Raw genomic sequence first — 27,108 nt, 5'->3', positions numbered from 1 at the left:
TAAATTTCTAACACCGGCAAAAAATATTTTATGAACGTTACTGCTGAGCTTTGGTGGTACATTTAGACAACATTTCTCAGTTAATGAATAGAAAACTGCGAAGATAATATCTGGTCTATCTGAACCAAGATGTTTGCAATACTTACATTGTACCAAAGAACATTAGAGACACGCACTGTCGTACAAAATGGACTTGTTTTCTCTCAGCATATCTTTTTTAAAACCTGCATGAAAAAGAAAAGAGGAAGCTTTGATACACTGACTTTTAAAAACTGCGTCAGGCTTAGGAATTTGGTCAAAAAATGCAGAGCTAGCGGTTCACAGAGACATTTAAAGCATAAATACTATTCAGGCAGCGTTTAAACGCACAAAGCAGTATAAAGTTATTATTTTTTTGCTACATGAAGACAGTTCATTTGGTTATTTCCCTCAGGATGTACTCTACATAACAAAAGAAAATCAATTATTTTCTTCCTTGGACTGATACTGTAAATGGTATAAGACAGAAGAGTTAAGAAAATGAGAACGAACTTATCTGACTATAAAATCTTTCAGATGTCGTCTACTTGCATCGAAGCGGAGGGTAAAACACTACAATCCAAAATGGCTGCATTTTCTTTCAATGCACGTGCACTCTGTGTTCAACCTTGGAAAAAAGAGAGCAAATGTCAATAAATGAAGTAAATCTCCTTTATTCAATAGAACAGTCTTGTAGTTGTACGATGTTGCTATTTTCAGGCATATTACATTGTATTCGCTAGCCTGAAATCAAGAGACTAGAGAAATGCATTTTATAGTAGTGACTGGCTTTCTTTTCGCTCAGAAAATTTACTGAGTACAAACGTGTTAGGTCTGGGATTCTGGTGGTATATTGTATTTCGATCAATCTTGCTCTGAATTAAATCGTTTACCAGGAAAACGACGAACAAATGACAAAACTACGATGTACTTATCTGGAATCAGTCATTTCCTGTAGTCAACTACCAGGTTCCTCTAGAGCCCAAGAACTACAACCTGCAATCCAAAAAGGTTTCTGGTGCATTTTAATTTAAATTACAATACACTAGAACAAAAAAATCATAAAATTGCAGCAAGGGTCAAACTGAACCATAGCAATCAATTTATCATGATAGCTATCTTAGTCAGAATTTTTAAATCAGACTTTGCAACAAGGTCAGATCATACTTGTAAAATAAAGATAAAGTAAAACCTAGAATTTACCTGAAATTGGAGTTGATCGCAAAATGAAGAGACTGATAAGGAGAGAACGTAGCTTCAAAGCTGAACACGGCTGCTCATAATAGACTACGAGTAGTCCCTCTTTCACTTAGTCCGTCGTGCGTGACGCGAAAGAAATTCGCGAGAAAAAAATGGCCGCACGATATCCTAGGGGCTAGGAGCGCGCGAAAGGAGGGACTACCGCCTAAGCCCAAGGGTTTGCCCTTTCACGGCCGAGTGATTTTTCGGTGTAGGATTTCTCATCTTGACGTCCTCTTATTATCGCCTGTTATCAATAGCCCAGGGAGATCTGAATAAAATTGCTCTACTCTACTCTTCAAGTAGCCAGGCAAAAACATATGCCGTGAGAAGTATATCTTCGTTCAGTGTTCGTTCAGCGAAACTGCCAAAGAAGTTTTAAACAGAAGACGGCGAATGAGGCCTCTTGTAAGGATTTTCGCTGCGTCTAAAAGTTATTGCGAAAATTTCAACAGAGTTTCAACCGAGAATTTACATTATCCATTATACATTATACATAGGAGATCATCCAACTGCGGTGAAATGTTTGCCGATAGCAGCGGAAAATTTCAGGTGAATGTCCGGTTTCAAGTCAGAGTCCGGATCAATCTTTCAAATGGGCGGTAGAAAGGCCAAGTTCAGTAAATTGATATTCGCTGACTTAGACGATGCTGTTGAGCGGCGAAATCACTAACACGCTCGCAGTCGGGTTGGAGGCAGAAAGCTTTGCCAAACAAAACACTGGATGAATTTAAATCTTTCCAAAGCCTGTTGGCAGATTCGCAAGAACATCACGGCTTGCGAAGCGCGATTCCAACGCTTCGATTTGCTCTGGTACCGCTTCGATTTGCTCCGGTTCCAAAACATTCCTGCAAGACGTCACAGGTATCTCGAATGTTGACAACACGTTGTCAACGCGCCTAACATAAGCCAATCATATTTTTGCGTTGTGAGAGCAACGCATATAATTCAAACTCTTGGGCTTAGGCGGTAGTCCCTCCTTTCGCGCTCTCCTCGACTCCAGGATTTCGCGCGGCCATTTTTTTCTCGTGGTTTTCTTTCGCGTCCCGCACGACGGACTAAGCGAAAGAGAGACTATTCGTAGTCTAGCTCATAATGGTTACATTTCCTTTGGGTTCCCCTCTGTTCGTCTAATGCCAGAAGGAGAGAGGAAACTGTCAAAAATATATCACCTTTGAGTTTGAGGTCTCATCAGTCGGTCAATCAGTTTGGTAGTTAGAAACCGGCCATATAACATCGGGCAATATCGCCTGCATTAACAAATTTCTTAATGTTCTCTTAGGATTATTTTCTCGCCAGAATTCAACGCAAGTTTGCTCAAAATTGGTTCCATTCGTCAAGTAATTTCTGATTTCACGAAAATGTGAACAATTATGAAAACATGAGGATGAATGAAGAAAAGCCACAATACAATTATAACTCAAATCTGCCTTTATTTCTAAAATTCTAACTAAATATTTTGATATTACTTACCCGAAAATGTATCAGAAATCAATCGTGCGGCGAAGGACAAGGATGGCTGTATAACATCTCAACAAAGTCGCTCTCAAAGTAAAACCGACTATATTAAACTCCAATTAAAACATTCACGAGCAGTAAGTTCAGCGGTTGTATGGAAACAAACTGTTCCTGCATGAGAAAAGAATTTAAATTCTCAGGGAATATTATTGACGTAACTTTAAAACTGTTCAGTCAGATCTTCATACCCTTAGCAACTCAGAGCATCGGAACAATGGACAACAAGCCGGGTCTAAAACACAGGTCACATTCCACAGGTCAAGAGTAGAAATCCTTACTCTACTGATGAATAACTATGCCAAAAGTTTCCCCTCGATCTAAAACAACATTTACGCAGAGTGCTAGGGCTAATTAGGGCTAGGAGACTGAATCTTGGTGCTGTTTATTTATCTGCAGCACAGTGACTCTGTACTCTGACTTGTGGAATGTGACCTGCAGTTCAGACCCATCGTGGACAATATTAAACAGTTACAAATACGACGAACAAGAGAGCTAGTATTTCTGAAATGTGGTATTCAGTAAGAAACTTTCAAACCTGCTATTCCGATGTGCTTGTCTAAACGAACTTGGTAATTCTTTATTCCGAAAGTTTCACACCCTCCCAGTATTCAACAATTTCTTCACTGTGTGGACGTTAAAAATTGCTCAACGAACTGGTTATGCTAAACCACTAAACTGCGGAAAAGGGCAAGCGTAGCGAAACGAGGCGAAAAGCGAACAAGGTCAAGAAATGCAAAAACGAAAGCGTATACTTATCTGCGAAGGGGAGCACATCGACGAAGATACTGGTTCACCTTCACAACACACGACGCTCCCTGACACTAAAATGAACGGGATGTCCTTTGAGACTTCCTTACATACTTGATTAAAATTCATTTCACCCACTAGAAAAGCGTTTGCTGCATCAGAATATTTCATTGAGATTTCTGTGCGTCAAACAATAGAGCATACAATGATATCAATAAAAAAATATCGAATAAAGCACGCACTCAGTCGCCAGTTATTTTCTTCTACAAAAGCACAGGTATTTCAAATGAAATTCGTTGAATAGTTTTCAAGAAGTTGACTCTTGAAGTCCTTTGTGATATCACTTAAAACCCCAAGGAAAGACTGAACATGTGTCTTCGAGAGCTTGAAATTCATCGCCGCGTTTTAAATGCACAACGTGTCTTATTCTCAATTGTGGTGGCATTTTACAGAGCCAAGCCCTGAAAACTAAAGGTGTCAGGTGTTTACCATGACAGGCACGGAAGGCAGTGCTCGGACTATTCGGTGACAACACTGGGACTCTAAAATTTTGTAAAAGCAAAAAATATAAACATATCAAAAATAATTCTGATAAATGTATTTAACATCAATTCTGTCTTGAATTCCAAACATGATTTGTTACCCACAATGCAAGGATTTGAGTTAGAGACAAAACTAGAGGTCCAGAACAATGCTTTTCTCTGACTTTCCCTTGATAAAAATAACATTTCTCTAACCAAATAAACAACAGACATAGTAACGGTTTCTAGCCTGCCTTCAGGGGCAGCCCTCCTTTCCGCCCATTCATTATAACTGACAAGTTTTTAACAAATCCTTTTTTATAGGGAAAATGTCTTTTTCCTGACCATTTCCTGACCTTTAGCAGGGTGTCTAAAAAAACTCGATTAGCGAATAGTGCAGTGGTGAACAGTCATGGATAGTGGCGAATAGTCGTCAATAGTCACCGCTTTAGTTCAGCACTGATCTGGGTTCGTTGAAACTGATCACGTGAAAAAAAATAATAAAGTAAAATAAAATAAAATACGAATGTGAGGTAAGTGCTCTGTGATTAGTTTATCAACTGAAAAGACACAAACGACCTGCTCTGATAACCGGTTATAAAAACAACAACATCTAAGCTACATCTTGCGTTAATTAATTATCCAAACCGGTGGCCAAAGTATATGATGTAAGCAAGTATGTCAGCATATATAGTTTCGGTCAGCGGTTTACTATCAAAAGGCTCGGAGCCATTCCTGCAATTAACGTCATGTTGTATGCAAAATTTCCTATTTTCTTGTCAAAAGTTTACACAGTTGTGGAGAATACACATGGCTATACTGCATATGACCTGAATGGAGGGTAAAACCCCTGCGAAATAAATTCCCAGTAGTCTGGGAATTCCTAGGAATTCCTAGGAATTCCTAGGAATTCCAAGTTATTCCAAGACATGCAAATTATGCTTTATCCAAGACCTTGGAATTTCAGGGAATATTTGGGAATAGTGGAAGTATGACTGGGAATTATTGGGAATTCCTAGGAATTGAAAGTTATTCCAAGCCATGCAAATTATGCTTAATCCAAGACCTTGGAATTTCTGGGAATATTTGGGAATAGTGAAAAGTATGACTGGGAATTATTGGGAATTCCTAGGAACTCCTATTATTTCCCAGACTGTTTTAAAAAATGTGTTTGGAATATCTAGGAATTTTTGGGAATAGCTAAAAAAAACTTTAAATATTGTTGGAAATTTCTATAAATTTCCCAAAATGTCAAAATTAAAGATGAACTCAGTGCAGGAATCAGTTTCTGTGAATTAGTAAAAATCAACACGATCATTTCTCTGGAGTTCCATACCTTTTTATTGTTGTCAAGCTCCAAGATAATTATTTCCAAACAAATGTACATTAATTCCAGTTTAAGTCTGACAGCTCAACATAAAACTATAGCACTGATAACATTGCTTTTTAGATCCAACGTGATTTGTTAGTGTATAAGTTACTGTCACGGGTCACCCTCATTAAATAAAGTCTTTCACTTTCACTTCACTTCACTTCATGTGCCCGTATGGACCCTTAAATCAAACACCCAGAGTTTAACTGATAGAAAAATGGATGCTCTTAGATTTGATAAATAAATTAAGCAAAAATTCTGTCAGCATAAATTAATATACATTATTTACAATTTCAATAAAACCAAAAGTATATATATGCATGTATATATTTAATATAATTGTAGATTCACAAACATACCCATCACAGCCCACTGTTGAACAACTTGATCCTTTATGACTTTAGGAAAAAGCAGAAGACATCTCTCACAGATGTCATAAATGAAAAGCTCACAGTTTCCACGCACTTGCTGTACATTTGTAAAACTGTTCTGTGACATTCTCTGGACAAATTACCAGTAGTTTCATTAAAACAAGGATATTTTTAGCACAATGTCTTGAAATTAAGGCCAGAATAGCCATACAGGCATATTCTTTGGCAGAAAAATTAAATGTTTTTTTCTTGGGAACCATTAGTTTCACTTTCATCAGGGGAGTCCAGTGAATGGCCATCAGTGTCAGAGTTCTCAATTTCTTCAGAGGAGTCGGAACTGAAACTTCAACATCATTACCTGAATCACTGTCTGTGGAAAAATCTGAGTTGTTGTGTATTACATCAATTGGTATTTCTGTAGTCTTTTCAGGTATAGGCAACTCGGTTTCATCAAATGCTTCTGTGAAGCTTCAATTCTTGCATAGAGGTTCACTCCATAATCCATCAAAGTCGTCCACAACATTTTTGCCAACAGCCATCTCACTGACAGGTGAGCCGAAAACTCTGAGGTCTTCTGTTCATGGTGCTGGAAATGATCTCCAGGAAAAAGGGATGCAAGAGAGGGAGATGACGTCAACTGGCCTGTGAAGACTGCTTTAAGCAATTTATGTGGTCGAATCTTGTAGATTTTGGTATGGGTATAGTGGGATCATCAATATGTTTCTTGTATTTCCTTGTCCTCGCGGTCACTTTAATTCATGACACAAGAAAATCAAAAGAATCAAAAAGATTATGAGTCAGTGGGAAACAAATAAATAACTGACATAAATAAATGACAATGAAAATTAAAAAACCTACATCTTGATGTATTGAAAAGACTATAGATCTCATATCATGTTAATCCTTATAAATAATTCAAAGGAAAAACGACAAGCATTGCAAATTTATACTTGCTGCATTGTGCTGACTGGGTGTTGAAACACATGGGCTCTCAAAATAGATTTGGTGGACTAATACAACAAGCTTAAGCTTATTTCGCAGAATTTATCTCGGTTCCTCAGGTCAATCTGAAACCTTTCAGGTGAATTTCGGCCTTTGGGGTTTTTAAAGAGCACACAATGCATTGCTTAGTTTGATTTATTTACGATTATAGCTCATCATAACAGAAAATCCCTTTAAAATTGGATTCCTTACCTTTGCAGTGAACTTGATTTAAGTGCCTCACGATCCTTTGTTATCTTGACAACCATCGAGAACAGATCAACCAGTTAAAGTACGTTCCATTTTCCTCCTTGATTTCTTCGTAAAAAGTTTGTGTAGTTATTTCCGTTTGAAGCAAGACCCATCTTTCAGAAGACCACCAAAACAGCGTGGAAAGGGAAACAGACTTGCAATCGAAAGCGACTGGTCCGGCAACCTCGTTGCCAGTCTCTCTCTCCTTCTTCTCTAGTTTCCATTCTCTCCTCAACTGATCAACTGAACCAATCACAGCACGTGAATTTTCACGTGACTATCCTGGTGATTGAACGTGACAAAGATCGCGTTATTCATTCTCTTTTGGCGCCCGTCTTTGAATTCAGCATTAACGGTTGATCGCTCGTGCGTTTTAGTAGATTTCACTTCCAAAATTATATCAAAATGGTTTTTGCTGCGGTCCTGTGATCAGAAGAAAACAGCGTGAGTGTCATTAACGAGAAACAAGTTATTCTTGGCGAAGATTTGGAGCTAAAAGAAAGTCTTCCTGTGGATGTTTCAACGGGGAAAAATTCAAAGGGCAGATTAGCCGTATACAGAATTATTTGGTGAGTAATCGAATTCAAGTAACCTTATATTATACAACGTAAATTCTTGTATTTAGACAAAAGCTTTTGAATGAACTTTATCATCACGAATCATACACGAGTGGGTCACTCAGTCATGGCATGAAATGAATTCTGGCTAAAGCAAAGTTGAAACAATTTAGGTTGCCCAGAGTGCGTGCCTGAACAATTTGATTTGTGAGGAGCAAGTCGTTTCTCTCGCCTCACTTGTTCAAACGAAATAAATATAGCAGTTCTCTCTGATCCCAGTCATAGTTCTTGACAAAAACTCCAACGAGGCAGCCACAGTGTGCATGAGTTTGATGTCTCCTGTGTGTTACAGCCTGACTGTATGGCAATCCGTGTTGATCTTCAATTGTTGTCCATCTGTATATTCTTTTGTGTTTACTCTATTATTTACAGTGGAAATGTTCCTTTAATGTTTTAAGTGTCTTTTTTAATATTTCTAATGTCTAAATTTGGCTAAAAACCGTGATATATATACAGTGTATCCTCCAATTCGAGAGTTGTTGATACACTTATAGAAGAAGGAAAACCTTGATTTAATCTACTGAAGGCACAAGATTTATGTAACATATTTATCAATAGTATACAAGCACCTTCACAATTATCGAGTCTTCTCTTTTAACATTTCAACCAGCTTACAGTCAGATCTTAATTAGCTGCATGTATTAAACTGTGAGCACATAAATATTTGGATCTCAGTCGTACAGTACCTCATATATATCGCAATGTAATGTATTTTTTAAATTTTGTTTTAGGTGTCATACAACAAAGATGAACATGGAGAGGCTAGCTGTTGACACCCTAATTAGAGGGTAACAAAAGAAGCTGTGGAATCAACAGAAATAACTGAACAGCAGCTAAGTTTGCCCAAACTCAGCCTTTTTTTAATTTTAAGGATTGTTTCAGTTTTGTTCTTATCATTGATTCCTTACATTCATGAAAATCCAGATTTGTTCCACATAATAACAATAATTTAAGCTAAAATCTTGTGTATGGAAAATTGTTGGATTTGTAAACCAAAAAAGTAAGTAAATTATCTGAAAAAGTTCTCTTTTTATCAAACATGTAAAAGTTTGACCTTCATATCTGTTTTCAGTTTTACTTTTGACTCTTGATGTAATGAAAAAGAAACAGGATAATTATTCTTATGTTTAAATTCATGAAAGCCAATGTAATAAACCATTGATTTAAAACCTGTTTGATGTGATATCAGTGACTTTATTTGCTATTTTAATGCTGGACATTAATCATCAAAATTTTGTCTGGCCTACAAATGATACAAAATTCCCAGTTTTTCTCAGATTTTCCAAAAAATTCCAACCTATTCTCAAAAAATCCTACAAATTCCAAGTTATTCTCAGAAATTCCTAAGAATTTTTGAGAATTTTAAGGAATTTTCAAGGTGAGTATATTTCAGTTGGAATTCCAAGGAATTCCTAGGAATTCCAAGTCCGAATTACCGTGAAAATTCACACCTTAGATTCCTAGGAATTCCTAGGAATTCCTAGGAATTCTTAGGAAATTCCTAGGAATTCCTAGGAATTCTTAAAGTTATCTCACAAGGGAAGTGTTTCTTCAAGGCTGTCTACGAAAGACGAATGGACATCTCAGGTAGGCTGCCAGGAAGATACATTCTCACTTATAAGCAGCTTTTTTTTTTTTTTTTTTTTTAAAATAAACTACTTAGTAGCTGAAGCTTATATATGGTATGTATTTTCCTAATATGAGTGTTTTGAATTATATGCAGATTGCAGTGCAGCCGTTGGATGATATTAAGTTAAAGGGCTCGCTACGCGCATTGAAGGATTTAGTTCAGACAGCGCTTGGACCAAATGGAAGGTAATTTTAAGTTCTTACATATAAAATCCCTAACTATATCAATGTAAGCGTAAATTTATTGTAATAAAATAAAACACTCAATTCTGATTGGTCCTCCCCACGTTTTAGTGGTCATTGTATTTAATTTGTTACTTGCATTGTAGCTTAGCCAATAACATGCTGTCAATCATGTTTACTGTAGTGTCGGCTGACACTATAGACCGATATATTGACCGATATATTGACCGACACTCAGCCAATACAAGGCTGATACAAGGCCGATACCTGGCTGATGTATCGACCGAGTATCAGTCAATATATTGGTCAACAGTATCAACCTGCACCACCTAATGTAAACATGATCCCATTTTGTTAATATCCCAGGTAATGAAGGGTTTAGTCTGCTAGATACCCTGGTCCCTGGGGTTTTCTTTCTTCTTCTTCTATCACAAAAAGCCATCTTTGTGGTGGTCAAAAAGAGTGTAAAAAGAAACTGAACTCACTTGCTGCTTCGTGACTCATTTTCGCTACTTCAGGGCACAAATTTGAACACTAGGATATGAAGAGAGTGAGAAAACCTCTGGAATCAGGGTATCTTCTCCAAAGACCTAGCACTAAATAAAGTTTGCTGATTCATGACCTGTATTTGACTGATTTGTTAATGTACATTGATGTCAAACCCAGGGGAGGGGACCCTGGCCATATGTGAGAATTTGACATCTACTACACATCATCCCACCCCTTCAATTATTTTAAATACATGACATTTGTACACGTGGGTCCGGGCGTGAGGGTCGGGATGCTTGACTTTGTGAGAGGAGTACTGAGCTTGAAGCCTAACCATATGTAATTGTTGGATCATCTTGGGAATAAAACCCATCACAACTGTTGGAAGGGAAGGGTTTGTTTTCCGTTTTGCCTCAGTTAATTTATAACTGAAGGTAGATAAATATCCATTCTGCCAGCTAGGTGACAATGGAATCTAGTGTCACACTGTACAAAGTAATAGCTGTACCGATACAACAATAATTTCATTCAATACTTTTCACTACAATACATTTGTCTTTATTTTAAAAGCATGTGAAGTTTCCCATCTTTATACTTGTCTGATACTCAGGTTGAAGTTCTTCCAGTCATCCTCTGGTGGTCATGTGACTGTAACATCAACATCAGGCAAGATTCTTCACAGCTTGTCTGGCTTGTCGCACCCCATACCAAGGTTGATACTATTTGCTGTGAAGGGCCATCTTGAAGGCTACAGTGATGGTGGTTTGAGAACAGCACTTCTCTTACTAAGGTGCCTATTAACCTACATGTAATTGCATTTCATCTATCAACACATACAACACATTGCATCCATCCATGAAGCGTGACAAATTAAGCACACAGTTTTACTTTTCAAACCTTTCAACAACACGCACCATGACTGGTACAAAGGCATTTTAAAAGAAAGATTTGTCACATAAGATTTTAAATTTAAATTTATCTATGACATAATTTTTTATAATATCAATTATTAAATTCTTGAATTTATGAATTTACTTCCATTTTCAACAATGTTATATTGTTATATTTTTTATTGTAAAAAAGTCATTTTAATTTTATGTACTTACATTTTAGCTAGGTTGTATTTTCTTTGTTTACTTGTTTATCAATTAATTTATATTTATGTTACTTACTTTAAGAGTGGGCTTCCTGCAAGGCAGGTTTATGGCTAAGCGCAGTTGGTACTATAAATATAGAATTGTCTTATCTACATTGAAAGTTTTGTCTGTTATGTATCACATGCAAAAATGTTAAATTATATTTCTCTTTCAAAGATAAAACTAGTAAGATGAAAGTCACATATTTGGTACGGAACATGTACAAAAAATGTAATGTAGTTGAAATGATTGCAACAACAACTTGCTCATACCTTGGGTTTCACACCTTAAAAAAAAGGTGGAAAGAAACGCTTTGAAAGTAGAGAGTTGTATGAGACCTCATATAATCTTGCAGTTATAGTCAGGGGCCAAATCTGCTAGTTTATCTTTTTTTGTAGAAAACTGTTACTGGTAATTGTAGAGGTGTGCATAGATTTATTGATCCTTATTGTTTCTCTGTTATAGTCTGATACAGTCATCCCTTGATCTGCCTGTCCCAAGAGCCCTCATCACTCAGATCAGTCAACATTCACTGGAAGTCATTACCAGTCACCTACAGTCATGTCGATGGAAAATGAACATTGATATTGGTAACATGAAGACCATGCTGTCCATTGTAAACAGCATAATTGGAACAAAGCCTGCTTGTCGTCTTAGTGAATCTGAGAAACAGTATTTAAGTGTGCTCGTCATCAAGGTACAGGATTTAATATTTTTTGTGTGTTTATCTAGCGGTGGATACATGTTCAAGGTGCCAATGCACTCACTTAAGTACAAGTTTTTATTAATACCTCAAACATGACTTACACAAGCTAAAGAGATATAACTACCCAGGCCAGTGCTTCAATCATTGAATGTTTGTTAACATGCTATACGGTGGCTTTAGACTCAAACTTAGAAAAACACATGTTTGATGTGAAATTTGACTCTGATCAGGGATGGTAATAAGAGGACATAACAGGAAATTCTTTTTGAGATAAACCTTGTTAACTTTTTTATTCCACAATGTCACAATGTCACAATGGTTTGACACCATGCATTGATCAAACACACAGGCATTTCTTCAATCACTGCCAAGTAATTCCCAAGACTCTTCAGTGTCTGTCACGGACCTTCAGCCAGTCCAAATAGTGACTTGCGAGGGTGATCCTGTCAATGAATCCAAGATCATACAAGGTGTCATTCTTCAGGCCCCTGATGTTGCAACCTTTCAAAGAAAAAAAGCACTTTTAAGCCATCATGCCAAAGTGGCTTTGTATAATGTCTCAATGGCAGGGGACACTGATGAATGGTTTAGCGACAACTTAAAATAGAGACAGCAGGAAGTGGTCATGATGTTAACATGGAGAGTGCTGTGCTACAGCAGATGTTGAAGGTTGCTGATTGGTTGCTAGCTATTGGAGTTAAAGTGGTAGCTTGCCAGAAATGCGTACATCCTGCAGCACTGAAGCAGTACTTGAGAGATAAGGTTTGTATCCAGCCCAGGCAGACATAATCCTAGAAACAGATTTGGGCACCTACCTAAGTGCTGCCTTCACTTCATTTATTCACCTGCAAGATACAACTGGGAGTTAAGCTAAAGAATTCACCTAGTCATGCATACAGCTGTGTAGTGTTTCTGATATCATTGTAAATCTAAGGTCCTACATGTCCAAAAGACAGAGATCTTAAGGACTATGCATGCGTGTACAGTATGTGATAGATACAAGTGTTTTTGACTGAAATATTGAATGTCTCTGTCATGAGATGAAAAATGGGACCCAAAATAGTTGTTGACAGCTGTTTTGTTGGGTGAGACAGTTCTAGTGGACTAATTTCTTATAAGGGATTAAAGACATAATACACTGAGATAATGCATAATTTGGACTGTCTTTTGTTTGTTTCTTGTTGTATGTATTGCTTGTGGCACATGGCAATAATAATTATTATCGCTGACAATTAATAGCAAGACTGGCAGCCCTGTAGTCTTCATGGAAGAAATGAGATCTAAATGAAATCTAAAACTCAACTAATTTAGAAACAATTTCAATTTTTGTACAACTAGTGGGATTGACAGACCTGTACACAGCAGTCACTTGTTAGTTTTTTTTTTTTTTTTTTTTGATAACTTGTTTTGTTTTCATCATAGGGTGCTTATGTGATTGACCGTCTATCCATTGTTCACATCTCTGCTGTGCGACGTCTGACTGGAGCAACAATCCCGAGCACTTTCAGCATGGACATTACTGAATCAAGCTTTGGTCAAGTCGGGAAGATTGAACATATGGTGTTGAATGACAAAAGGTCAGCTTCCTAAATCCAATAGTGCATTTAACGTATGGTGGTACAACCCACCATGTACTCTACATGTACATCACTTTATTTTAATTTCCATCCTTTGGTAATTATGATTACATAACGTCTTTTACCCTCAGTTTTCATTTTTTCATAACTGTTATTCTGATCTTGATTCTTACTAATAAAATTACTAGATTTAGAGCGGTTTTCAACTGAGTGTCAAAAGTAATCAGGCAGTTACATTAGTCTTGGTTTTACCACAGTTTGAGATTGGTGGAATAGTCTAATTGGTAAGTAATGGTTTGGTTTTGGTTTTACGGCACTCAACTGAAAACCACTCTATTGAGCCAGGTTTGGTTTGACTTGGTTGAACTCTCCTATCAGAAGCATCACTTCAGTCCATACCTTTATTCACCATACACTTGCAGTGTACAATGACAGCAATATCTCAAATAAATGGGCCTTCTGCATCCAATGGTCACATGATACAAAATACACCAAGCTGGATGGCAAAACAATACAGCAGTCTCCCAAACAAACTTAAGGGACTAACCAACCAGTCAACCTTGATTTTGCTTTGAATTAGAGGTACATGCCTGTGCAGAGCTTATCATGCTGCATGGTAAATGTCATGTCAGTGACAACTGGTTTCAAAAAGGCCAGTTAGCAAACCTGCTTTTCTTTTTCGTATATTTTTAAACAGCTACATTCATTTGGTGCCAGAGTCCTCATTAACTTCATCTTCCGTGTGTACTCTTTTGCTGTGCTCACCAGATGAGACATCCCTTGACGAGCTGAAGACAGTTTGTCAAGCATCTGTTAGTGCGTTAGGGACCGTTCATTTTTTATAAGGTAGGGGGGGCTTGTGGGATTTGGGGGGGGCCATGCGAAAAAAAATGTCTTTCGAGGGGGGGCCATCCCAAAAAAATAAGGGAAAAAGGGGGGGTCACGTGAAATATTTTAGTAAAACTTTAAAATGGGATAATGTTTGAATATCAAAAAAATTGCTACAGAATAAACATAGAAGGCAGGATACAAATTTATGACAAACTTTCCTACTGCTTTAAAAAAAACGTTTGACGACAAAAAGCATTTGTAGCTACTGAAAAGAAGTATTTAACACTGTTATTTTCGAATGCAACTTTCACTGGCACTCATCTTCATCTTCGCTGTCGTCGAGTTCTTCGTCGCCGCTTGTGTTGCTATGGGAGTCTCTTTCACCAATGCTACAAGAAGCAGCAATGCTTTCCGTCAGAGTGTACTCTTCAGGGTACATGAAGGTGTAAACATAATCTCTGACTTCCTGCTCAAGATTGGTGGTGATTCTGCTTCTTGCAGCATTGGTGAAATAATTCCCTTCCAAGAGCTGTGCGATGTATGGCCCATCTCTTCTAAATAACGATGTGGCAACATCCTCAACTTTAATACACTCTTCCGGGACGGCCGTTCTAGGAGGGTACACAAGGCATTGTGGAAGATCATTTCCTAGCGGGTTTCCAACACAGATTCCATAAACTCGTTGGACGTTGTTTTCAGTCCGCTTCCTCTTTCTTTCATTTGACTTTCTGTGGTTTTCTTTTTTCCTTCTCCTTTTGTTGATTTACTGTTTGAGTATGCCCTTGAATATGCTGTTATAATTGCTCTTCTTATTTTCTAATGCTTCCATGTCCTGGGTAACCTTCGTCAACTTAGCTTTTATACATTTGATCTGTTTTACATTAAAACTGTGGGCAAATTCTTCGCCCTGCTTTAAAGCAAGCCCATTGGACTGAAAGAGTGTGGAATCGTGTTCCTTTACATCTTTCAGTATGGCATTCAACTTTTCCACCATTGCTCTGTGCTCTTTGATGGAGAAGTTCAGTTTTCTTCCATCACTGGGCTTCAACCGGTACCCTGGCATGGAAAACTCACTCGCCCTTTCTGAACAGCCATCCGCACCTAGAAAGATTGCTTCTTTTGCTTGTAAGATGTCAAACTGCCTGGATCGTTCAGCTGTAAACCTTTTCTTAAACGACTCGTCGCTTTCGCCATTGTTGCGCATTTTGGAACGAGCCTCTTTCATGATGCTCATGTAGTAATGCGCTCTTTTCCCGATTGGATTAACAATATAGCCAAGGCTTGTTTTCCGGAGACCCTGAGGTATGGTTGTATCATCAGCAGAGGAGGAACTAGTGACCTATCAGAAAAGGAAAGACGATTTTTTTATTTATTATATTGAACTGGTATTATCGAATGATCATGGTTCGTGTAACCATTTGATGTTGTATTCGTGTAGTGAAATGTAGACCTAAGTCAAACGATATATTAAAAGACACATACCATTTTAAAAATGTTCAAACAGTTTTAGGTGCTATCTTTACAATAGGAAAATACAGAAGTTTCTCATTATAAAAGTGAAGCATACATGCGTTTTTAATGTCCAGATAAAAATTGGAACACTGACAAGAAATTAACACTTACCGGCTCATCTTCTTGTACTTCAACAGCTTTCTGTTTTACCTGCACAGGGCAACATTTATACATGCCTATCACTAGAGTAGAGGTAAAAACCTTCCAAATAAAGACATCTGTAAATTAAATGTAAGAATGTGTTTCACACAACACATCAACAGATTTCCAGTTTTTTCACAACACTTCGTACTTGGTTCAGTATCACAATGCAGGAGCAAGGAAAGACTCTGTTCCAGGCCACTGTTACTTCCGTAAGATTGAGAAGTTTGTGAATGAGCACTATGAGGAGGGGGAGAACAACAGGGAGTTTCTAAATTTGTCCTGTCAAGAAAAGGTAGGAGAAATTTGTTCTTTTTGTTGTGAATGGACTGGACCACCCATAGAAAGATACCCTAAACCAGTTCCTGACCATTCCTGCCTACCGGAATACCACTACGTCTCCTACCAGAAGACCCCAAAAGAAGGGTGTGATCCAGATGACTGGCAGCCAAGGGTCCAAGCGAAGAAAGAGCATGGAAGTGGCAGGCTGGTTTTATATGACCCAGAGAGTGTTGCTCTATTTGCAGATAAGTTTATTGTCAAATCAAAGTTTGTGGTGGATTATCTTCAGCATCTTGAAGTGCTGGAATTTAAAAGGAAAAAGAGAGCAGAAGAAAAGGCAAAGTTAAGTAGGGACGCAAAAGATAAATCATATGAGGATTATCCTGGGACTGAGTTGTGCGAAGATCTAACCAAGCTTAAAAAGCTACGTGTTCCAGAACTAAACAAGTACTTGAACCACCACGGGCTGAAGCAGCATTTGAAAAGCAGCAAGAGTGAGAAAGTAAAGGCAATTGTAAGACATTCATGTTTGCAGCAGAAGAGTCCTCTCAGAGCTGGCCAGCCAACACTGAGAAATGCAAGGACATTGACCCAAAATGACAACAGGGCAAGTGCTGACAGCAGTGAAACGGATGAAAGTGACAATGATGAGTATGACAGTGATGCCATTGACTCTGGGGGAGAAGATGACTCAAGTGATGTCATTCTTGCATTCATCAATTCGGATGAGAAAGATGCCAATGAGAGGCCAAATGCCACACGCTCAGGGCGAGCCATAACTAGGAGATCCGAAATTGACTTCTCTTTCTTTTGATTAGTTTTTTAAACAACAGCTCTCTGTAGTAGAGGGATTGTCAATATTGTCTTCATAGTGAGCACAATAACGTGAAGTAGGGGGATAATAGAGAAATATTAAAAAAGTTGAAATCTAAATATTGTTTGTTCAATTTTTTTGGGGGGGGGGGTTCATCCCAAAAAATGACCGCTATAAGGGGGGGCCATGTGAAAAAATTGGTAAGCTGAGGGGGGATCATGCGATTTTTAAATGGTGCTTCCCAAATCCCACCAGCCCCCCCCCCCCCCCCCCTCCCTCATAAAAAATGAACGGTCCCTTATATGAGACTTTGGGATGCCCATATGTGGTGCCTGGTGCTGGATGTCTAGACACTCACTTAGCATCATTCTTGAGACAGTATGGGAAAACGAATGGCTCAAAGATTGCTGCAGATCTTGGCTGTACTAGAGGTAAACACCTTGTTTGGCACTGGTATATAGCTTTGTGTGCTTTAGCAGTAACCCTCAGGGTCTTCAACAGTAACCACCTGTACTTCTTGATCTAAGCCGGCTACCCTGCTTAGCTAGTATTCCCATTCCTTATAAAAAGATGGCAAAATCAGCCACCTTCTCCAGCAAAAATGCTGCTGCTTGGAAACTCTGTGACGACCCTGTAACCTTACTTGCCACTAGAAATCCAAGTTGCAAGCTTGCTGATGAAGCTTGCCTGTTGGCTTGAAATGCAAATTGATTGAATTATTTTTAAGTTAGTTTGAAGTCCTTGGACATGCCTTATAATTCCTACTTTAATCTCTAGGAATTTCTTTTTCTTAGGTCAATTTGTTGCTATCATCAACAATGTAGCCCATTGCCTTGAATCCTTGGCCGGATACCTAGAACATGACGGTGGCAGTCACGTGACTGACTCAGCCAATCAGCATCACTGGAGTCTTTCTCCCAGAGCACTGGATCTTAAGCCCAGCATGCTTCACTGCATGTGTGGTTTGGTGTCATGTGATCAGTCATTAGAGTGGAGCATGATGGGACATGTCGAGAACTCCTCTGGTCATAACAGAAACAGCTGTTGCACAGTGGGTGCTAAGGAAATATTTGACAATACTGTCCTCGATGTGTACTCAATAAAGATAAATTCTTACAGGACTGCATTTGAAACTGCTAATGCTATAGTAAGAATTCACTGTGTAGTTTGTAACAGTGTGGCGTGAAATTAAAACTCGCAAGATATTTACGGTGCCGCCTATTGGTTCAGTTCTCTTTTCAACGTCTTAGAAGTAATTTCCCTGTCATCTTTTCTGTTCCAGTTTTATAAACCACAATTACGTTAGTATTCTCTTTTTTATCATTTGTCTTGAATTTTTTGGGTGGTTTTTTTTTTTGGGGGGGGGGGGGGGAGTTTGATAGATGAAAGTTGCACGTCCTTCTGATTCAAGTCCGAGGGAACAAGATGCTCCAGAGCTTACAACTGGGCCTGTCAGCTTGACCACTAAGTAAAACAGTATGAAAGGCACAGTAGAGCGCCGTACCTTAGCCCCCCTTTCCTAGGCAATTAAAATCTTCATGCACGCGTTGAGTTCTTATTCCATCTTAGTGGAAAGCCAGCAAAACAATCCTTTATTTAAAGTGGTCAGCACGCCACGAGAGTAACGCCACAAAATATTCGAAACGGAAAGAATCGAAAATGACTCCTATCATAATCGGCGTTTTACCGGCAGCCCTGTTTACCCTGAGTATTAAAAAAGCGCCGACAACTGTTTTAGATACTATTAGATCTCCTGAAGGGTCGCGTTGTTCGAAAGCCGGTTAACGCTAACCCAGGATTAAGAGTTAACCGAAGTATTAATTTTTCCTATATAAAAATGTGTTTTACTGTTTACGTTTTGTGAAGTTTGAGCTTAGTCAGACTCAGAACAGAAGGACAAACAGTATAAACATAAAACCTCACCAAAAGTTACACAACTCAAATCAAAATTCTCGCTAATCCTGGGTTAGCTTAATCGGGCTTTGGACAACCCGGACAACAAAACGGAAGTGAAATTAGACAGTATGACCGTTAGTGAATTTATGTTTTTTGATTCATTTGGAGAAATCTACCAAACTTGGGTAAATGAATTGAAAGTCTAGGCACTGTCACTGCCCGCTGAGGAAGCGGACGGCGTTTCGACACACAACCCAAATAACTGTTGCAAACAAGACTGCGGAGGCCCTTTGCTCCCCACGGAGTGAAGGTGGCAGAGAAGGAGAGAAGGAGCAAGACGGGTGTGGTAACCTAATTATCAATTCAAAATGTGTTACTTTTATAAAGGAGTGTTAATCGGGTAACAATATCGCTTGGAAATCATCGACGAGCCGAAGAGGTCACACAAAAAACTATTGAAACCTCTCGGGAAGATCGAGCACTACTACGAATGACGAACGCTAACTTTATCTTAAAGGTATATTCTATAGAAAATTCAAAAGAAAACCTCTTCGAGATGCGTAATGTTTGACGCCGCTCATTCGATATATCATGATATTATGAGCTCATAAACTCATTCATCAAAGGCGTCTTTGCTGTTACAAAACATAAAATTGTATAACATCCCTGGTATAGAAGCTTTCAGAGAAAGTTTAATTTTTTGTTATAATAATCTGGCTGAGCGCACGTGGCCCTCAACTGCAATGCTCGTCTGTAGTGGAACTTATTTAATCATTTAAATTTTTCGCTCTGTGGTTAATGCTATCGGCTTTGTGTTTACTTTACTACCCTGTACCATACGAAAAACTAATAGCTTCCTGCAAGAAGCCTGAAATTGTGAAATTGACGGTTTCCAAACGAATTCATGATACATATCCAAGCCACGCTTATTGATACTTTTGCGTGTGGTTTAAAATCCCTTAAATAAACTTTGAAGTCCTTTCACTAGACATTTACAAATTATCTTTTCGTTTTTCAGCTAAGCAACGACATCAATGACAAACCTGTTGATTCGACTTGATGGTAGATAGTGATGACCACAGAAACACTGAGCGAGTAAGTAGTCTTGTAAGGGAGGTCGATGATTTAAAATGGAGTGCGTGCGAAAGCAGACGGATTTCAGCTTGTTGTTTTATGTAGAAGCGCTTGCAGTCCAGTTAAACAATGGTGGGGCAAATTGACTTGTAACCCGGAGTAAGTGCGCAAACTGTACTGTTAAACTTAATCAGCAGATATATTTAAGACGTTATCGAAAATCTGAATATCGCAATGGCAAAAAAATAACCCTAATGGAAATGATAAGACCAACCCGTCTTGAATCAGAGCTGTTCCGTGCTGCGCGTGCTCGGCTGACCGACGCCCCTGAAATATTGTTCAGCCCGGCCTGATGTGAATCCTAGACACATCGCCTTAGGGAACCAGGGAAGTTTCGTGCTATTTTTAAAATAGAAAGACTCGTTCTTCCTCCCGCCGACTTTCAGCAGAACATTCGTTTCAGAAATTATCCAACGAAACTTCGGCGACAGCAGGTTTTAATCGAAGCTGCCATGAACACGTTGCTTTCGCGAGAACAATTATTAAGTTCTCGTGTCATGAATATTTAAAAGATAGCTGAGTTTTCTAAAAAGCACATGCCTTGTCTTTTATTTGCTTCAGGAGGTTTTCCTCTTCTAATCAAGAATCTTAACAGAATAAGGCCGGTTCGTTTAATTTTATCTGCAGCTGGTGATTTTAGTGCTGTTGCCTTTTTCGTTGCATTCGAGGAGCAATGCAATATAAATTGGAATAGAAATCGCTCTAGCTCGCTGTCCTCAATGGAACATTGTCTGGGTGTGATCAAGAGCCCATCACTGGTGTAATATCGTCTTCCGCACGTGTTAGCAGTCACAAGCTGTTTACATTCACAAACGCAAGCGAATAATTATTTAAATCATTGTCATTCACGACACACAATCATGGCCATAAGGCGTTATAGACGTCGCCCAACGACGTTTTCCCAGCGGCCGCGTAATACCAGTTATTGACTTGACGTTATTGCAATAATTTCGTAATCGATAACTGATGAACAGTTCATAGATTAGATCAGTTACCAGAATAGTAATTGTTATAATGACGATGACGATGATGATGATGATGATGATGATTAAAAGAGGACTGTGATGACGGTAACGATGATTAATTTATCACATGTGGCTACTAAAAACATACTACGCATAACGCATCGAAAGAAAGTCGGCGCATGAATCACTATCTATAATTAAAATAAACTATAGTCGCTAATTCAAACGCTCCGAAAATTTAGGGCCGGGGCCTCTAAATTACCTCATGTTTTCGGAATTCTTTGTTACTATAAGCCGAAGTCCTGGAGCCATATTCCCTTTGAGAACCAGAATACATCGAGCACATTACGACGTTTAGTCTCGAATCATTTTCAATCAAATGTGATCACCTCAGATATGACTTTGTTAATTAGAAAATGTTAACAAATTTGGGTGCCTTCCATTTGACGAAAATTCCGGAATTTTCGAAACGAGGGCAAATTTCTTGAGAAAGTTTCCGAAAATTCGAAAATCACACAACATTTTGGAAAATTTAGATAAAGCTCACGAGGATATTCTCTTTTCGGTAAATTGTAGAAAATGCTGTTCTATTTGCCTCTGGAAATTTCCGGAAATGCAAACCTGAAGTTTTGGTCGGAAGGAAAGCGCCCTTTGACACCAATTAATTTTACGTCTTCTCAGCCTAACAAGTCGCCATAACCATCTAGCTAGATAATGTTCGTCTCTCTCAATGGTTCTTTCTTGGTAACACGCTCGTAGCTAAATGCTGTAAGGTCGATTGTCTGAAATCCACCGTCCAAAATTAATTCACTGACGGCTCGCCCTACAGCGGGAGACTGCTGACTACCATGACCGCTAAAGCCGTTCGCAAAAATGAGATTCCTTATCTGGGGATGTCGTCCAATAATGGCATTTTGATCCAGTGTGTTGTACTCGTAGTGGCCAGCCCAGGCGCTCTTGACCTGGTGAATTGAAAGATAAAATCACAAGCGCTGATCTTATTACACCTTGGCTAAACATAATACTGTGTACCTTCAGAAGTATTCATAAAAACATTTTCCTAAAACAGAAATTTAAGCTTAAAATCTCTGAAAACATAGTTGACTTAGATACGTCAGGTTCCAAAATGTTCCCTGCTTGCTTAGGATGTGTGGCATTATTGTTTGACAAGGGTACTTTGTGATCCCCCCACCCCAAACGTCACACACAGACATAAGCTCCAGGCTAAATACGGTTTTTACGCTGCCTAGTACGAAACGGGAATAGAAGAACATTTGAAAAACGACTCTGAGGGACTTACCTTGAGACACTCAAATGCAGAAATTCTGTGAACTAAATTTGGCTTAATTCTCTTGTGAAAATACTCATAGTCGATTTCAAAATCAGAAGATTCGTGGTCATCTTCCTGTGTTAAAACAATAACAAAATGTTTTTACGCAGAAATTCCCTTTTGATGACAGTTTGGTGATACCAACTTTATAATTCTTGGTTTTTAGGTCACGAGTCGATAAGCAAGTAACTAAAGCAATCTGAGCAGTATTATCCAGGCTACTTATGGCCCAGACCACCACTCTCTTTCGAAAATAGAGGAAGGCTTGGGTAAAAAAAAATACTCTTGAGCGGTTATGGAGTAATTGGGGCTGGACACAAAGAACAAAATGTGGCAGAACGGCAATCCACGAGAGTAGCAGTTGGAGAACTAAGGAGCAACTAAATGAAGATGCTCTGAGAGCAATATATTCTTCTTTGAATTGTGTAACAAGCAGAGAAACTGCCAAACAAGGGGTATTTTGAAGACGTAAAATGCAAGGCCGACATGCGAAAACTCTGTTCGCCTTACAAACGGCGGCTCCGCTCGCAATACGAGCGGCATTAAAACCGAGCTGTCCTACCGAAACGACACGATAATAATGCTTTTCTTCGCAACGGACAAAAGTAGAGACAATGCTTAAGTCGCTTTGACCTTAACTTGAGAATTCCGGGTTTAATTTGACGAGGAACAGCATGTTTCGTTCAGAATAACGCAACTAATATCTTACTTGACGACACTCCACGAACTACGAGCGATTTGCCGGTGACCCATTTTTGGCGCCAAATTAGAAGCTTAGGGAAACAAAATGTTTCATACTTTTCAATTTTTGCAATCTGATATGATTTTTGGAAATGTAAATGCTGGTTAGTGAATATTTAATGCAATCTCCAGCGAGAAAAGTTGCCCGATTACAATGCCTTTCCTGTTAACATACATTAACGTCAAGACAGTAAAGTTTTTCCCGCCTACTGAATCCTGATTGGTCAATTCAAATTTCAGCCGCGCCAGCCGTATGCACGGTACCCACCCCCTTCCCACGCACTCCCCCGAAATAGGCAATCCCATAAGCACCCTCGCCGACACTATTAGCTAAGTATGGGTAGTCTTTTTCAAAGCGCTCCAAAAAAACATGACATCAGCAAGTGCAGCTTATCCGCTGGTGTTTATGGTACATGTAACCTCACAGGACAAAGCTGTTCACACAAACACGTCATACTTTTTAAACCTTCTCAGAGAAAAGGTTACTGTTTGCTGTCTCACGAAGAACAACTCAATGGAAGGAACAGTTAAATTAGGCTGTGGCTTTTTGCTCTATGCAGGAAATCCGGGGTTAATAATAATTTTTAAAGACTGCAGGTGACAACCCTAAAAAACATTATTTGATAATCTCCTTGTATTTATGGCAGTTGTCTCAAAATTTCCTGTTCCCCCAAAGCAACGCCTGCACATAATTCACACCAACATACTTCCAAACTGTCAGTACAGTGTCAGAGTAAGTTTCGCAACCAAATGGGGTACTGGAGAAAACAATTGCATCCACATGTACAGGGTTTCAAAGCTATCCTTTACATTACAGAATGTAAATGAAGTCATTTTAAAGATTGGAATTTAAAGAGGCTTGTATTTTCTTTCAAGTTCCTTTTTCATATTTTTCCATTGGGAAGAAGAAAGGTACAGTACTCTTTAAAAAAGTACCGTCAACTAACCTTTTTGATACTGAATGATCAGCAACACGATAGCAATGACAAGCCAAAGTCTCATGGTGAAACGGTGTTTACGTTTCTAGCCTTCCAACAACTGAATGAAGAGAATTATTGTCCTTTCTTACTTTGTCTTGTCTTCTTTGAAAGATTAGAAACAGAACTGGGGAACAATTAAGCCAATAAGACCACCAGTTTAATAATACCTTGGTATTTTACCGTTCTTGTACATTTTGTTCTTCAAATTGCAATGCAGGTTTGTTGTTTTGCAAGTTCTGTCTAGTTTTGTCGGTTTCTTATTTCTATTTTTACCAGATGCCAAGTTTTGCATCGTGTATATTGGATAAAGGTCAATCCGAGTAATTGCATTGTTTCGATTATATATATTAATACAGGACAAAATACAAGGAAATATCAGTTGTTGTATTTTGGTATTATCCTATATCATTTTCAGGCTCAAGCTGCATACAAAGAGCTTGGCTGTTAAATACTAGAGGTAAAAATAGCAATAATAAGCAGATAAACAATAAATATTCATCAAAAATGAAAACAACTAGTTCGTCAAATCTGCGGGAAAGTAAATGAGGAAAGAGTCAGTGGATATGAGAAGAAGGAGAAGGAGAAGATGAGAAAGAAGAAAATGGCATTAGGGTCAAATTAATGAGCTCTTTGATATATTGTTTATTTATTGTAAATACTATCTTGTTGTTAGATGTGTTCAACCCCTTCCGGGTTAAGGCGGGGTATGTACACGTAGTAAACAGATGAAAGACAAAAACATCGACAATATCAACATCGTAGGTATTTAGCCGACCCTGATATAGACAGAAGGACAAAATAACACAAGTATGTTTCTTCACCAAAGTAACACAAAGACAAAACACCACTATTAAACAGATCTAATGTTGTGTTTCAATTCAGTTGCCCTGGTTGCAGCCCTTGTTATGTTAGGAAAAAGAACAGAACTTTCCTTGTTCGCACACGAACACACGCGCCCTCAGACAAAGAAAGCGCTCTATATATAAACGTCTACGCAACTGAGAACTCTTTTGAGTGTAATTTATTCAAAATCTATGCAATTTACCAGATATTTTTATCCATTCAAACATCCCACCTGTCAATTTAATGAACAAGCAAGATGGCGAATGACACATTTACCCTTAGTTCTTAGCACACAAGCACTTTAACAACGCTTATAACAACGTGCAGTGTGCAGAATGTCGTTAGCATAGGGACAGATGTTGAAAAATATGGCTTCCTTGTACTTTATCAGCTGTGTAAGGTTTGCAACATCGACAAACTGCTTGATCTTACAAAGAACTCCAAAGTAGTCATATACGCTTATAGGGGCCGTAACCAATCAGGAGGCAGGGATTGTACCACGTGACCATTTTTTTCCCATACATTCTCTTAAATTTGCAAATCCAAGATGGCCCCTAGGTAGGCCAAACATGGCGCCCGTGACGTCACAGCTCGCGCATGCCCAAATAAGGAGATAGACAGGAAGTGAGTTTCAAAATTGATTTTATTGATTACAGGAAGTGAAAAATTACATTGGTGTGTATCCGTACGGAAACGACATGAAAGTGTTCGTGTCAACGACGCGTTTGTCGAAGACGAGTCCGTAGCGTTTGGTCCGTGTGATGACTTTGAGATGTTTGGTGGCGGGGTTTCTCCAGAAGAAGTTGGGGTTGACGACGTTGATGTTGCGTCGTTGCTCGAGAGGATGTGTGAGTTCGTTGAGTAGATTTTGTCGCATGACGTCATAATTGAGTTGCCTGGATCCTCGTACATTGAGTGAGAAGCCTCGGACTTTGCAGCAGACTTTGCCTTGGTGTGTTCTGTATCCGTAATTTTTGGGTCCAGCGGCAGTGAAATCGGTGATGAAATCGCCGTCGTCGAGTTCGTTGGTCATCTCGCCCAGGTAATCGCCTAGCGGAACATCGGCTTGACCTGGTTTGTGCGAGTAGATGACGGAATCGGTGTCAAAGTAGAGAACTTGTTGCTTTAACTGTTCCAGGTAGCTGTATAATTTGAGCCGAGCCCAGCAGGTGGTGAAAGCGGCGACGAAGATGTTGATTCGTCCGTTGTCGGGTTGATTGTCTTTGAGTTCGGCGTGGACGACTTCTAGGGCTTCGTCGTTGGCGATTCTGACTTGTCGTATGTCGTTGAGGGGGTTGGAAACGAGTTCGAAGAGTTGCACTGCATTCGCCCCATCCGCACGTGTGATCGGGGACACGATGGTCACCTCCTCGTCCAGTCCGGTGTTTTGGTTCGTAGACGTGGCAACAGTCTGGACACTTTTTGTAAGTGTCACAGATGGATGGAATGTTGAGGCTCCGCCGTTGCAGGTGGTAGTTGTAACATTGGTCTCCGAAGAATTTTCTGTGGCACAATCGGCAGATCGAGGTGGGGGCTGGAAACTTGCCTCGTGCTAGGGGTCGTTTGGCTTCGATGAAATCGGGGCAGTCCTTTCGTTTGCAGGCGGGACACCATTTACCGTCGCAGGAATGATTTTGAAAGTCATCGTGATCGTATCCTCGATTGCATTCGTCGCAGAAGTAGGATTTGCTTAGGAACCCGTTAAACGAATTGCATCCGTCGTAGTGACTGTCTTCTTTGATGAGACGAATGATCTTGTCCGAGGGTTCGGGTCCCGCGTAGATGAGCATGTGGGGTGGATCGATGGAAAGGACCTTGAGTTGGTACCCAGGTAACGCAGCCTGAAACTGCTGCAGTTCGGGAATGCCGCAAGGTCCTTCGGGGACGTGGGCTAGACGGTGGAGTTCTTTGGCCAATCGCTCTTGGACGGGTCGTCCCTGTTTGAGATTGTGGTAATCTTGGTCACGCGAATTTCCGTTCGCGTCTACCAGGGCTTTCATGGTGACGATAGCGCGAGCGCAGCATAGATTGTCTTTGTTTTTGATGGTCACGCGCGACCGTTTGGCGATTCCCCGTACGGCCGCACAGCTCGGTTTGTATCGTTTTCCGTTCCCGCGCCCACGACCTGGGGTGTGTATGAAGGTGGTTTCCATGGTGAACGTGTCGTCGGGGGTGAATTCTTCGTTGGAGTTGAGTTTGGCCGCGAGAGACTGGAGATAAGTGTCTAGTCTTTCACTCCCTTCTTCGAATTCGCGCACGGTGAAGGTGGTGGATTGAAAGGCG

General features: G+C 39.4%; 2 protein-coding genes, 1 long non-coding RNA gene and 1 pseudogene across 4 annotated transcripts in view; 1 reads left to right on the top strand and 3 right to left on the bottom strand.

Annotated features, from left to right (window-relative positions):
• The window catches only part of LOC145487795 (uncharacterized), a 167,839-nt gene extending 143,809 nt beyond the window's left edge, over positions 1-24,030 (bottom strand). Inside the window, exon 1 of the mRNA XM_081466599.1 lies at positions 23,950-24,030. Coding sequence (XP_081322725.1) covers positions 23,950-24,004 — 55 coding nt within the window. The 5' untranslated portion in view covers positions 24,005-24,030. The remainder of the gene's footprint in view (positions 1-23,949) is intronic.
• On the bottom strand, positions 310-7,070 carry LOC145487847 (uncharacterized). Its single transcript, XR_014049457.1, has 3 exons — positions 6,981-7,070; positions 2,731-6,535; positions 310-1,014 (listed from the first exon to the last, which is right to left on the bottom strand). It is a non-coding gene; the product is annotated as an uncharacterized LOC145487847 (long non-coding RNA).
• Positions 9,170-19,844, top strand: LOC145486176 (molecular chaperone MKKS-like; annotated as a pseudogene). The gene is made up of 9 exons (XR_014049254.1): positions 9,170-9,223; positions 9,360-9,451; positions 10,548-10,727; positions 11,539-11,770; positions 12,129-12,541; positions 13,202-13,356; positions 14,054-14,186; positions 17,244-17,367; positions 17,731-19,844. The product of XR_014049254.1 is annotated as a molecular chaperone MKKS-like (transcript).
• On the bottom strand, positions 14,222-15,947 carry LOC145487802 (uncharacterized). Its single transcript, XM_081466604.1, has 2 exons — positions 15,811-15,947; positions 14,222-15,526 (listed from the first exon to the last, which is right to left on the bottom strand). The coding sequence occupies exons 1-2, from the start codon at positions 15,871-15,873 to the stop codon at positions 14,951-14,953; spliced, it is 639 nt and encodes a 212-aa protein (XP_081322730.1). The 5' UTR covers positions 15,874-15,947; the 3' UTR covers positions 14,222-14,950.
• Positions 24,031-27,108: the final 3,078 nt, after the last annotated feature.

The sequence above is a fragment of the Orbicella franksi genome, chromosome 1 (assembly GCF_964199315.1).
Source record: "Orbicella franksi chromosome 1, jaOrbFran1.1, whole genome shotgun sequence".
Lineage (NCBI taxonomy): Eukaryota > Metazoa > Cnidaria > Anthozoa > Scleractinia > Merulinidae > Orbicella > Orbicella franksi.
Note: the sequence above shows the minus strand (reverse complement) of the source record. Positions and strands in the feature narration are given on the sequence as shown.

Excerpts from the sequence above, each read along its gene's own strand:
- LOC145487802 (XM_081466604.1), bottom strand. The coding sequence starts at position 15,873 with ATGTATAAATGTTGCCCTGTGCAGGTAAAACAGAAAGCTGTTGAAGTA. Across the intron at positions 15,527-15,810 it reads AAGTACAAGAAGATGAGCCG|GTCACTAGTTCCTCCTCTGC; the intron begins GTAAGTGTTAAT and ends CTTTTCTGATAG.